This window comes from Chamaea fasciata, unplaced genomic scaffold (genome assembly GCF_029207755.1).
Source record: "Chamaea fasciata isolate MVZ Bird 193981 ecotype frontalis unplaced genomic scaffold, bChaFas1.0.hap1 SCAF_287, whole genome shotgun sequence".
In the NCBI taxonomy this organism is placed as follows: Eukaryota; Metazoa; Chordata; class Aves; order Passeriformes; family Sylviidae; genus Chamaea; species Chamaea fasciata.
The window spans coordinates 90,836-102,306 of NW_027094372.1; the positions used below are offsets into that span (position 1 = coordinate 90,836).

At 52.8% G+C, this 11,471-nt stretch overlaps 1 protein-coding gene across 1 annotated transcript; it reads left to right on the forward strand.

The window, feature by feature from the left end:
* Positions 1 to 3,330: 3,330 nt before the first annotated feature.
* Positions 3,331 to 8,900, forward strand: LOC136305118 (nucleolar pre-ribosomal-associated protein 1-like). Its single transcript, XM_066208509.1, has 4 exons — positions 3,331 to 3,493; positions 3,692 to 3,943; positions 5,960 to 6,099; positions 7,283 to 8,900. The coding sequence occupies exons 1-4, from the start codon at positions 3,331 to 3,333 to the stop codon at positions 7,355 to 7,357; spliced, it is 630 nt and encodes a 209-aa protein (XP_066064606.1). The 3' UTR covers positions 7,358 to 8,900.
* The last annotated feature ends 2,571 nt before the right edge of the window (positions 8,901 to 11,471 follow it).

The window sequence follows — 11,471 nt, forward strand, 5'->3', positions numbered from 1 at the left end:
CTTTGTCAAAGTGCTTTACTACGGTTTTATGAGCCTGCCTCTGATGGGTCGTTATCATGACACTGTTCCCCTTCCGTAAGTATTTAAGACAAGATTTTCCAAAATGACCAATGACTACGTACTTGAAATTCAAGACAGAAGCTTTTCAAAGCCACAGAATCAATGTCAAAACACTGAAAAAACTGTGGCTTTTCCAAGAGCCTTGAAAAACTCGGGCTTCCAGATGTCTCAAGTTAGGTATGCAAAGGCATGCAAAACTGATGGTGTTTCAGAAAAGAATAGCCCGTATCAATATCTAATCAGTGAGAGTTAATAGTTTTGAGATCCAGACCTCAGGCTAATTCGACCTGAGCACAGTGAAATTAGAAGCATATAACAAAAATTTAAAATGATATTGCAGTGCTTATAAGTGCCTGCTTTTCCCATCAAGACTGTAAGGGCTCCCTGGTAAATTCTGTGACTCAGTGACTTTGTCAAACTCAGACTGGATGATGCTTGAAGATTATTCCATGTGTATAAGGTGGGAAGGATTTCAGTACACAGAAATACCCGAGAATCGCAGTAGATACTCAGAGGTGCTCTCAGCAAATGCCTCCTCTGGCTATGCACAGCCTGCTCATTGACACTTTTCTGTCCTCTTCCCTCTTTTTCTGATCTTTCCACCCATCTTCAGCACCTGGGCATGCGGCCCAGTTCCAGAGTCTCCCCATGCTCTGACTCAAACCCCTGATGCTCATAATGCCTGGTCGGCAGATCCTCCCATATCGACAGGCTCTAATATTCCTCGTGGGAGGAAGATAAATTGCCATTAGTCAGGCTTAAAATGCACTCCTTGCACTCCAGCTGAAATAACTACGGGATTGGAGGAGGAGGAAGAAGAGGAGGAGAGATGATTTTGTTTTACAGCATCTAGAGTAAAAAAAGTTGTGGTTTTACCTCAGCCTTGCCAGCCCACTCGTCTCCTGGGTCCATACACGGACCTTGCACATACCCTGGACTCCTCGATGCCAAACTCCTGGAATTCAAGCTCTGCAATGACTGTGTCCAAGTGTGTGAGCTGGCACTGGGCTGATCCCAGCAAGGATCATGGAGGTGCAGGGCACAGGGCATTTGGACATGTGATGACAAAGAAGAGATAGTGTTGGGAGCATTCCCTTCTTGGGAGGCCGTGCCGAGGAGGTGGTCCTGTCAGCCCATCCCTGGGCAGCGTCACCCTCTCTCCTTCTGTCATCCCATGCCTCAGGGTGCCAAAGGCTGGAAAGCAGGAAGATTTGACAAAGAGCTCTATATCACACTTGAAATTTGGGGAAAAACTGAAGGAAACTTTTCTGTGTAATAGTTGTGTAAACTGAGAGCGAACACTGAGAGCTACAGTTTTAAGGTGCGATTTTGGATTAAATGTATTCCCTCTGAATGCTTTCTATACTTAATTTATACATAAAAAGAAACATTTATTTTAAGACACTAATGCGTTTCTTACCAAAGGAGTGAAGGGTGGGAGATTGCAACTCACAGATGAAGTGAAGTGAAACCACCACAGGGGTTACTGTAACTGTAAGTGGGGTATCCCAACAGCAGGACAGGTTTGGGCTGGGATTAGCATGGGCTGTATAGCTGGGGTCATGCAAAGGTCTGTCTGCAGCCCTTCTCATAGTCCCTCATCTGCAGGGAGAGGCTGTAGGCCTGGAGATCAGGCTGAGTTTGGGAAGGGTCAGGAGGACGCCGTTACGGAGTGATGTAAATGCGTATCAAGAGACTTGAGGGGTGGCAATGTCAGCTATAGAACAGCAAGGATCCATGGCTAACGGCTGGAGATAGGGGCTGCCTGAGAAGGACGGGAGTGCTTAAGGCTGAAATCAGAAGAGAAACCTCGGTGAAGATTTTGTGTTAGAAATGGTCTCATCTGCCAAATCAGATATTTGTCTTCAGGATTGCACGAGTAAGGAATCCCACAGCAAAGAAAAAGGTTCAGGTTTGGGAGCAAAGGCAAGTTGGGCAGGACTGCGGGGCTGGGGCTTGGCTGTTTACCTTCTGTTCAGGACAGTAAAGGCCTCAGAGGACGTAACTGAGGCAGGAAAGGGTCGCTTGGCTCAGTTAGTCTTGTATCTAGAATTGTTCCTTGAACAAGGGGGGGAGCTGAGGTTCATGCAAGGGACCAGGAATTGCTTTTTAGCCTTGAAAATGCCAGAGGGGTGTGTGTAACTTGGATATGATGATAAGTTCATCTGGCAAGAATCACAGAATATTTTGATTTACTGAAAAACCGGGCAGCTCAGAAGTTACTACTCGACTCATTGCTGCTCCCATCTGTTGCACACGTAAGCACAGCAGAACAGATGATTTTTTTCTGAGCCTGAGGTCTTCGACTGACCCTCCGTAAATGCGTCTTGCCAAAAAGCAGACTCGGGGGAGGAAAGTTGTCAGATATAATAGAGAAAGAAAAGGACACAGGCTTCAAAGTCCACTCCAGCAGAACATGGAAGTGACCTGGCTGGAAATGAAACCCGTAGTCTGCTTCCCCAGCCTCCTGGAAGCCTCTAACAGCTCCACAGGCAGTGAGGGGAGAGAATAATTTCACTTCAAGTTGAAATAAAAATAATTTTCAGTAGCATTCTGCAGTACTTTTAAAATACTAGAACCGTGAAATATGGTGTGATGATAACTATCAGGCTTGTAAGCCTGGTAACTAGGACTTTTACCTTGAAGATCTCAGTATGGGTACTTTAAGCCTTTTAAAACAGAGTTAAATCAATTTTTTTTTCCCTAGTTCTGCTAGCACTAGCCTTTCTTTTCGCCCCCTCAAAAACAGAGCAACTCCCTCTTGAGAATGTTATTTACTTTCCATATTATGTGCTTACCGATTTCTGGAATTGCCAATGTATTTGGATACCTGCATAAATTTAAGTTTCAAGAAAACTGTAAGGCTGAAACAAAAGAGAGAGACTGCTGCAGATGGGATACTGGGAAGGAATTCTCGTCTGTGAGGGTGCCGAGGCCCTGGCACAGGGCCCAGAGAAGCTGTGGCTGCCCCGGATCCCTGTGGCCTGACTGAACTAGAGGTAAAGCCGCCTGGGTGTCCTGCCCACGGCAGGGGGTGGGAAGGGATGGTGGAACGAGATTGAGGTGAATGTTTTGAGATTAATTCGTGGGTTTTTTAATAATATACTTTATAAGCCTGTGTAGTAGATATTTTAGAGTTAGTTTGTGTTTTACTGGATAACATCACTTTCTTAAGCGTAAAGGAATGCGGGGTTCCTGGAAGACATTCCTCTGCCGAGAGGGACGATAATCACCCATCGCGGAGAGAAAGGAGGGTGTGACCCCTGGCTGATGGAGCTGAGCACCGCCATCAGCCACCGTCAGCCGAGTGCTCAGCGCCCCACAGCCATCATCCCGACTGTCGTCAAGGACATACATCTCAATACCCGGTTCCAGCAAACCCGGACAAAAGCTTCTGTCTCCCCGGAAAAAACTATTCACCTGACTTGCAACCGTAAAAGACCCTAGATGAATATGAATCAAGAATCATACACACAAAGAACCCATGACGTAATCGGTTGCCCAAGCCCAAAAACTGTATAAAAACGGGCTCTGCACACTCTGAATTTGTGAACCGGAGGGGGACTCTGTGCCGTTCCATGGTAACTATTTTTAACTCTTTTTGCTCACCTGAGCACCGGTCGCTGGGCAGGCCCGACAACTCGGCCGGGGCGGGACCGCGGGAGCACCACCCTGCCCGGGCCGCGATATCTCCGGGCCGCTGCCGCTCCCGCTCCGCCCGCCCCTGCCTGCGGGAGCAGCGGCGATTCCGGGGTGCCGCCGTGCCGGCTCCGAACCGGGCATGGCCGGGAAGCGGAGCGGGGCGCCTGCGGCCCGCGGGACGAGGAGTTCGATGGCGCCCGCCTCACGGCGCTGCTGCGGAACCCCGCGGCCGCCGCCAAAGGTGAGGGGCTCTGCGTGGCGGGAAAGGCGCGCCCTGAGGCGGCCGCGCTGGACAAAGGCGGCCGCGCCGTCCCGGGGCTGAGGCGGCCGCGCCGTCCCGGGCTGAGGCGGCTGCGCTGGACAAAGGCGGCCGCGCCGTCCCGGGCTGCGGGGGCCGCGCCGTCCCGGGCGGAGGCGGCCGCGCCGTCCCGGGCTGCGGGGGCCGCGCCGTCCCGGGCGGAGGCGGCCGCGCCGCGCCGCGCCGTCCCGGGCGGAGGCGGCCGCGCCGCGCCGCGCCGTCCCGGGCGCCGGCGGCTGCGCTGGGCAGAGGCGGCCGCGCCGCGCCGTCCCGGGCAGAGGCGGCCGCGCCGCGCCGCGCCGTCCCGGGCGGAGGCGGCCGCGCCGCGCCGTCCCGGGCAGAGGGGGCCGCGCTGGACAAAGGCGGCCGCGCCGTCCCGGGCTGAGGCGGCTGCGCTGGACAAAGGCGGCCGCGCCGTCCCGGGCGGAGGCGGCCGCGCCGCGCCGCGCCGTCCCGGGCGGAGGCGGCTGCGCTGGGCAGAGGCGGCCGCGCCGCGCCGTCCCGGGCAGAGGCGGCCGCGCCGCGCCGTCCCGGGCAGAGGCGGCCGCGCCGCGCCGTCCCGGGCGGAGGCGGCCGCGCCGCGCCGCGCCGTCCCGGGCGGAGGCGGCCGCGCCGCGCCGCGCCGTCCCGGGCGGAGGCGGCCGCGCCGCGCCGTCCCGGGCAGAGGGGGCCGCGCTGGACAAAGGCGGCCGCGCCGTCCCGGGCTGAGGCGGCCGCGCCGTCCCGGGCTGAGGCGGCTGCGCTGGATAAAGGCGGCCGCGCCGTCCCAGGGGGAGGCGGCCGCGCCGCGCCGCGCCGTCCCGGGCGGAGGCGGCCGCGCCGCGCCGCGCCGTCCCGGGCGGAGGCGGCCGCGCCGCGCCGTCCCGGGCGGAGGCGGCCGCGCCGCGCCGCGCCGTCCCGGGCGGAGGCGGCCGCGCCGCGCCGCGCCGTCCCGGGCGGAGGCGGCCGCGCCGCGCCGTCCCGGGCGGAGGCGGCCGCGCCGCGCCGTCCCGGGCGGAGGCGGCCGCGCCGCGCCGTCCCGGGCAGAGGGGGCCGCGCTGGACAAAGGCGGCCGCGCCGTCCCGGGCTGAGGCGGCTGCGCTGGACAAAGGCGGCCGCGCCGTCCCGGGCGGAGGCGGCCGCGCTGCGCCGCGCCGTCCCGGGCGGAGGCGGCCGCGCCGCGCCGCGCCGTCCCGGGCGGAGGCGGCTGCGCTGGGCAGAGGCGGCCGCGCCGCGCCGTCCCGGGCAGAGGCGGCCGCGCCGCGCCGTCCCGGGCGGAGGCGGCCGCGCCGCGCCGTCCCGGGCGGAGGCGGCCGCGCCGCGCCGTCCCGGGCAGAGGGGGCCGCGCTGGACAAAGGCGGCCGCGCCGTCCCGGGCTGAGGCGGCCGCGCCGTCCCGGGCTGAGGCGGCTGCGCTGGATAAAGGCGGCCGCGCCGTCCCAGGGGGAGGCGGCCGCGCCGCGCCGCGCCGTCCCGGGCGGAGGCGGCCGCGCCGCGCCGCGCCGTCCCGGGCGGAGGCGGCCGCGCCGCGCCGCGCCGTCCCGGGCGGAGGCGGCCGCGCCGCGCCGCGCCGTCCCGGGCGGAGGCGGCCGCGCCGCGCCGCGCCGTCCCGGGCGGAGGCGGCTGCGCTGGGCAGGGGCGGCCGCGCCGCGCCGTCCCGGGCAGAGGCGGCCGCGCCGCGCCGTCCCGGGCAGAGGCGGCCGCGCCGCGCCGTCCCGGGCTGCGGCGGCCGCGCCGCGCCGCCCCGGGCTGAGGCGGCTGCGCTGGGCAGAGGCGGCCGCGCCGTCCCGGGCTGCGGCGGCCGCGCCGTCCCGGGCGGAGGCGGCTGTCCCGGGGCACGTCGCAGGGGGTGGGTGGCACCGGTGCTGCTGCTGGCGGGGCTGGCGCACATGGCACCGCTCGGCCCCTCAGGGTCGCGGCCGGGCCGGAGCGGGCCCTGCACGGGGCGCCGGTGCCCCGGGTTGACGCTGCGCCTTTGCAGGGCTGGAGACGTTCGTGTCCGTCGCCAGGACGCTGCCATCGGCCCAAGTGTACGATGTCGTGGAGGGATACGTGAAAATTTCCATGGAGTGTGCTGAGATATTCAAGCTTCTCGATGGAGAAAGGAAGCCTGAAAGTGAAGTAAGTTGGACAGGGGGCTTGTAATTCAGGGACTGGCGGCTGCAGTCCCAACAATCCCACCCTGGAGAAGAAGCGACAAAAGGTTGCCAGAAAATGGTCACAGTGGCCAAGGCTGCCAGAGCTCCAGGAAGGTTTGGGCAGCGCTGTCAGGCGTGGGACTGTTGGGGTGGCTGTGCAGGACCAGGAGTTGGACTGGATGATCCTTGTGGGTCCAGCTCAAGATACTCTGTGGTTCTGTGAATAAATGCTTTGTGGTGTAGATAACTCTGATAATTGATTATGGCTTTGGTTTGGTTTTTTTCTTTTTTTTCTGGAAGTAGCAGTGGCAGAAGCACCTACCGAGTGGGAGATGCTCTTTTCAGTTCATAGATGTTCCTGGATTTAATGACACACACAGCCAATCGTCCCGTCCAAATCAAGCTGTTAAGGTTCTTTAAATGTTATCAAAAGATCTTTTAGGAAATAAGGGGATCAATAAAAGCAGTTAAGTAAGCAAAACAATAGTCTGGTGAAAGTAAATGTTCTTAGGTATCTCCCTGATATATCAGTATTTCTAGGAAGCCGCTGGTAAAGTTGACCTCATTTTTCTTATTTTAGCTGGACACAATTTATCCTCATCAGAATATGACGAATGAACAAAGAGTTCAATAATTTTTCACTCTGAATGCTGGTGCAGCATTGCTGACTGCTTACAACATAGTACTGTATTGTGTGGCTTTTTAACCATCGCCTGCTATTCTTTGTCTTCCAGTATCATTTTTATCTGTGTCGTGTTCAGTGACAGCCTTCCCTCAATATCCCATTGCTCACAGGGGCTGGTGTTTGTAATGGGCGCAGCCCAGTGCTGTGTGGTTTCTGGATTCCTCTGCAGGGAAATAATTGCAAGACCGGAACAGCCCCAGTGTTTTTCTCGGGGACATTTTGTTTTTCGTCGTCCACTTAGGAGCAGCCGTCTCTTAAAGCAATGATTCCTTGAAACTACATGCTCTCCAAAGTGATCTTTTCCGAGAGGAAGCGTTAATTTGGGAGAGAATCTAAAAGTTAATGTCACTTTCGTGTGTGGAAGCTTTCCTCTTGGGGTGGGGTTACCCTTTATCGATGGTGGTTATTACTATTTGCTCAGCTAATAATTTCAAGTCTTACCTGATATTGTCAGATGCTAACATACTTTTTTATCCGGCAGATGCTGTTAGTCTTTCAAGCCCTAGAAGCCATTTTACTGAGGACAGCCAGCGACCGCTCACATTTGTGGGAATGAACATCGTCAGAAAGTTGATTCATTCCTATATGAGACTGGTCTATGCTGCTTTGTATTCTGAAAATCACAAGTAAGTCTTCTTGGTGCTCTGCTGGAGAATCTCTGTCAGTTGATCTGGAGGGACTGTACGGGACGTTTCAAAATTCATCTTGAGTTATTGCTAATAATCCACCTTTATTTAATAATCCTTTTCCACTTGTCATAAAATAATTGCCTGTGGAAGTCTTTGCAAAGTGAAAGCTCTGATGCATCATACAATCCAGTGCTGTAGGATAATTTCCTGAAGGTGTAGTTTTCATCGGTTGGGCCTGCCCTGGTGAGAGCTAACACTGGTGGTACCTTGAGTCCTCTTACTTTATTGCTGCTTGATTTGTGGGGTGGAATGTACTGCGTGGAACAGGGCTGGGCAGTCTTCCTGTGACAGCAAAAAGAGCTGCTCTTGAGTTCTTTGTTTTCCTGTATTTTTTTTGGAGTCAGGTTGCCGTGTTTATAATAGATTTTTCTCTTTCAGACTGGCTTTTTCTGTAATTTTTTCAGTCTCCTAAAACTGAGGTCATTTTAGGTTGCTCAATAACTGTTGTTATTTAGTCCAGACCAAACAATTTCTCATGCTCCTGTGGATGGGGAAAAAAGTTGCAAATGCCAGAGACATTTCAGTACAGACCTGGGAGGAAGAGGGAAGCAGAGAAAAAATCAGACTGAAATTGACTTGGCCGAGGCAAATGACTCATCTTTCAGTCTTTGAGCAGAACTGGAAAACCTTTTCTCTGCTTGCCTAGTTCATAGGCACAGCTGTGCTTCCTGAGCTGTGCAGTTGATCTTATTGCAGCAGGCTTTTTAACCTGACAAAGAATCTCAAATGTGTAAACTGGAAACAAATTTTGAGGCTGTGCAAGATGTGCACTTCTGATGAAATGTTTAAAGATTGCAGGTTCTGGAGGAATCCTTCTAGAACCTGCACAGAGGGGGCTGCAGATTTCTGGTGGGAGATGCTCTGCATTTTCTGTGCAACCTCTTTGCTGTGCAGAGGGATTTTCTTTATTGCATGTCTAGATGGGATCTCTGCTTGAACCACACGGCTTTTTACAGATTGTCCATGACAGATGCACGATGGACAAGTTACAAATGTGTTCATGGTAGTGGCTGTTCAGATGATGGAGGTCTGCTGTCCTCTTATGTATTCCTGTTGAAATAAATGGCAGACCTCTATGAATTTAGGAGTTCATAGAATCATAATTAAGGCTTGCGTAGTCCAGCCCCACTGCCATGAACAGGTCATCTTAGAGTTGTTCGTTTTGGCACTTTCACCCTTTTAAACTACTTGATAAAGGGAACATCCAGCCTCACCTTATGGCCTAATTTTGGGGAAGAATATGAAAAGGCATTTCCTTCTCCCTTCCTCCCTCACCCCTCTTTCCCAGCTGCTGTTATTACTACCTAAAATAATTGCTTTGATTATTTAACTTCCCTTCTATTTTCTCTTGAAGTTTTAATCTGTTGGTTTGGTGATTAGTATAACCATGATCCTGGAAATAACCTGCAGGTTTTCCCTCTGCTTTGTCTTTTTAGGATGAGCCAGGGGTGCCTTACACTGCTGTCAGCAATGGTGGCTCAGGGCCCGGGTTCAGCAAGGGATCTATATAGTCATTTCGATTTCAATGACAAATACCTGCCTGGATTGTTGGAAAGAAGATGCAAGAAGGTAAATTAAGGTCCTGCATGCAATGAAATGCTATGCCATGGCTCCACCAGCTTTTTTAGCTAACTGTTGGGAACAAACTGTTGCCAATGTTTGTTGTATTTTCATCTGCAAGAGCTTAACTCTCCCTTCCTGTCCTGTGTCAGGCTGAAGTCCTTGACTGTGCCTAACTGGACACATGAAAATGCCTTACGTGTTGCCAACGAGCTGTGGAGAAACATAAATGTACAGTTTCTGTGAACTGTCCTTCTGGTGTCTAAAACAGAGTGAAAGCGATAGTACACTCCTGGAAACTAGTCAGTCATTTTGTGGTTTGGTCCCACTGAAATAAATGGAAGTTGGAGAGGGGATATTGCTCAGTACTAATACAGGGTAATTGTGTTTGAAAGCATAAACAGAATAATCCAAATTATCTCTAACTGGAAATCCTTAAGAGGAATATGTGAGTGAGGGGAAGAAGTCACTCCTCTTTTTCCTGAAGAAACTATCTCTTGTTTCCTCCCTGTTTGCTAAAAATAGTCAGGATTGACACAAACCAGAACAAGAATATCTAAGTGTCATTCCAAATGCAAGTATAAAATTAATCCAGTATTGTTTGCAATGTTGACATATTGTTTCTAGATTTTAAAGATTACTTGCAGAGTGAATGTGTAAGTTTGTGTTAGGTTTGTGCCATGTGAGGTGAAAATTCAGACGTTTTCTTTATTAAGCAGTCAAATGGAAGGCAAAAAACCAAACATCCCTTTTTCCCTGGAACCACCTTTTATAGTTCTGGAACTGTCAGATTCCTCGAGTTTTGACCTCACTGCAGGAGTTGTCTGCAGGAGTACCTCCACCCTTAATTTTGAGTGCTTGGGTGTAGTCTTTTGACCACAAGCTGCTCAAGTGCTCCAGTAAGGTACAAGGAAACAGCATCCAAAAGGTCTTACTCTTGTACAGCTTTCCATGAAATTGTGTCACAGCTGGTTATCAGAGGTGAGTTTTTAACACAAAAATACCAGGCCCAAAGCTTCCAGCAAAATTTTGTTTGTTTCTATATTTCTTCTTTCAGCCTTTTCATGAGTCCCTGCTGCCTTATCTTTTGCATACACAGAATCATCTTTACATGCAGATTATTTTGCACAGCAGGTTTATAAAAAATTGTAAACCATGGGGGGACTCTGTCAAGGAGTGTAGTGATAGGATGAGGGATGAGGTTTTTTTTAAAAGAGGGTGTATTTACATAGGATATTGGGGGGAGATTCTTGGCCATGAGGGTGGTGAGACGCTGTCCAGCACAGGTTGCCCAGAGAAGCTGTCACTGCCCTGTCCCTGGAAGTGTCCAAGGTCAGGTTGGACAGGGCTTGGAGCACCCTGGGATAGTGGAAGCCATCTCTGCCCATGGCAGGAGGTGAATGAGGTGATCCTTAGGATCCTTTCCAACTCGAACCATTCTGTGATCCGTTGTTCATATCCTGTGGTGCTGTTACAGGTCAGGGTGTCGCTGCTTCCACTGTGCCTGAGTTGGTAGTTTTATACTTGCCCCTTTTAATGGGCATTTTTGTGACCTGACCAAGCAGGGCACAAGTGAGGAGGTTCAGTGACGCAGGGTTTGGCATGAAACTGCTGTTCATGTTTCCTTTTTCTTTAGATCTGTGGCCTGGTCTCATATCTCTGGAATTGAAGAGCACGTGAACTAGCACATTTTCCTTTTTAGGTAAAAGTGATCTGCTTCATGCCAGAAGCGTTTTAGCTGAATACACTGTGGATGTATTGCATGTAAATGTGGGTCTGTGGCTGCATGCAGCATGTTTACAGAAGTTGTTTCATTTACCCATTTGTGGCGCTGGTACAGGTAATCAGCAGTTGCAGTATTGATTCTGCAGTTGGGTACCGCCTGTGTGCTGACAGCTTTTTTTTTAATTTTATATTTACATTTTTATGTTTCCAGGGGAGAACAGATGCCCGCATGGCCTGTATTCAGTTTGCTCTCTCCTTTCTCATTGCTGGTGGCAATGCAGTCTTGGCACAGGTGCTGGAATTAAAAGGTACTTCATAATTGCATTTGGGTTTTTGTTTTCTAAGGCACGGTCATTTACATGACCTAATTAAAATGCAAACCAGGTAGAGAGCACTAATGGGGCAGCAAAATGTCAGCACTGACAGTCCAAGGCTTGGAAACCAGTGGGGCAGCTAGGTTCTGTAGGACTGCAGCTGTAGTTCCTCAGCATTCTGTGGTCATCATGCTGTCACTTACTCCCAGTTCACCTTTAACAGCTTTATTTGCATAGTGGCCTCTAGAGAATTCCTTTCTAATGGGAGCTGAGACTCAGGCAAACAAAGTTTATTTGTGGCATTCATCCAGTTCTTTCTAGCTCCCTGAGGGAGATGAAGTTAACAGGGAAGAGTTAGGTGCTGATTGTTTTGGTCCATGTG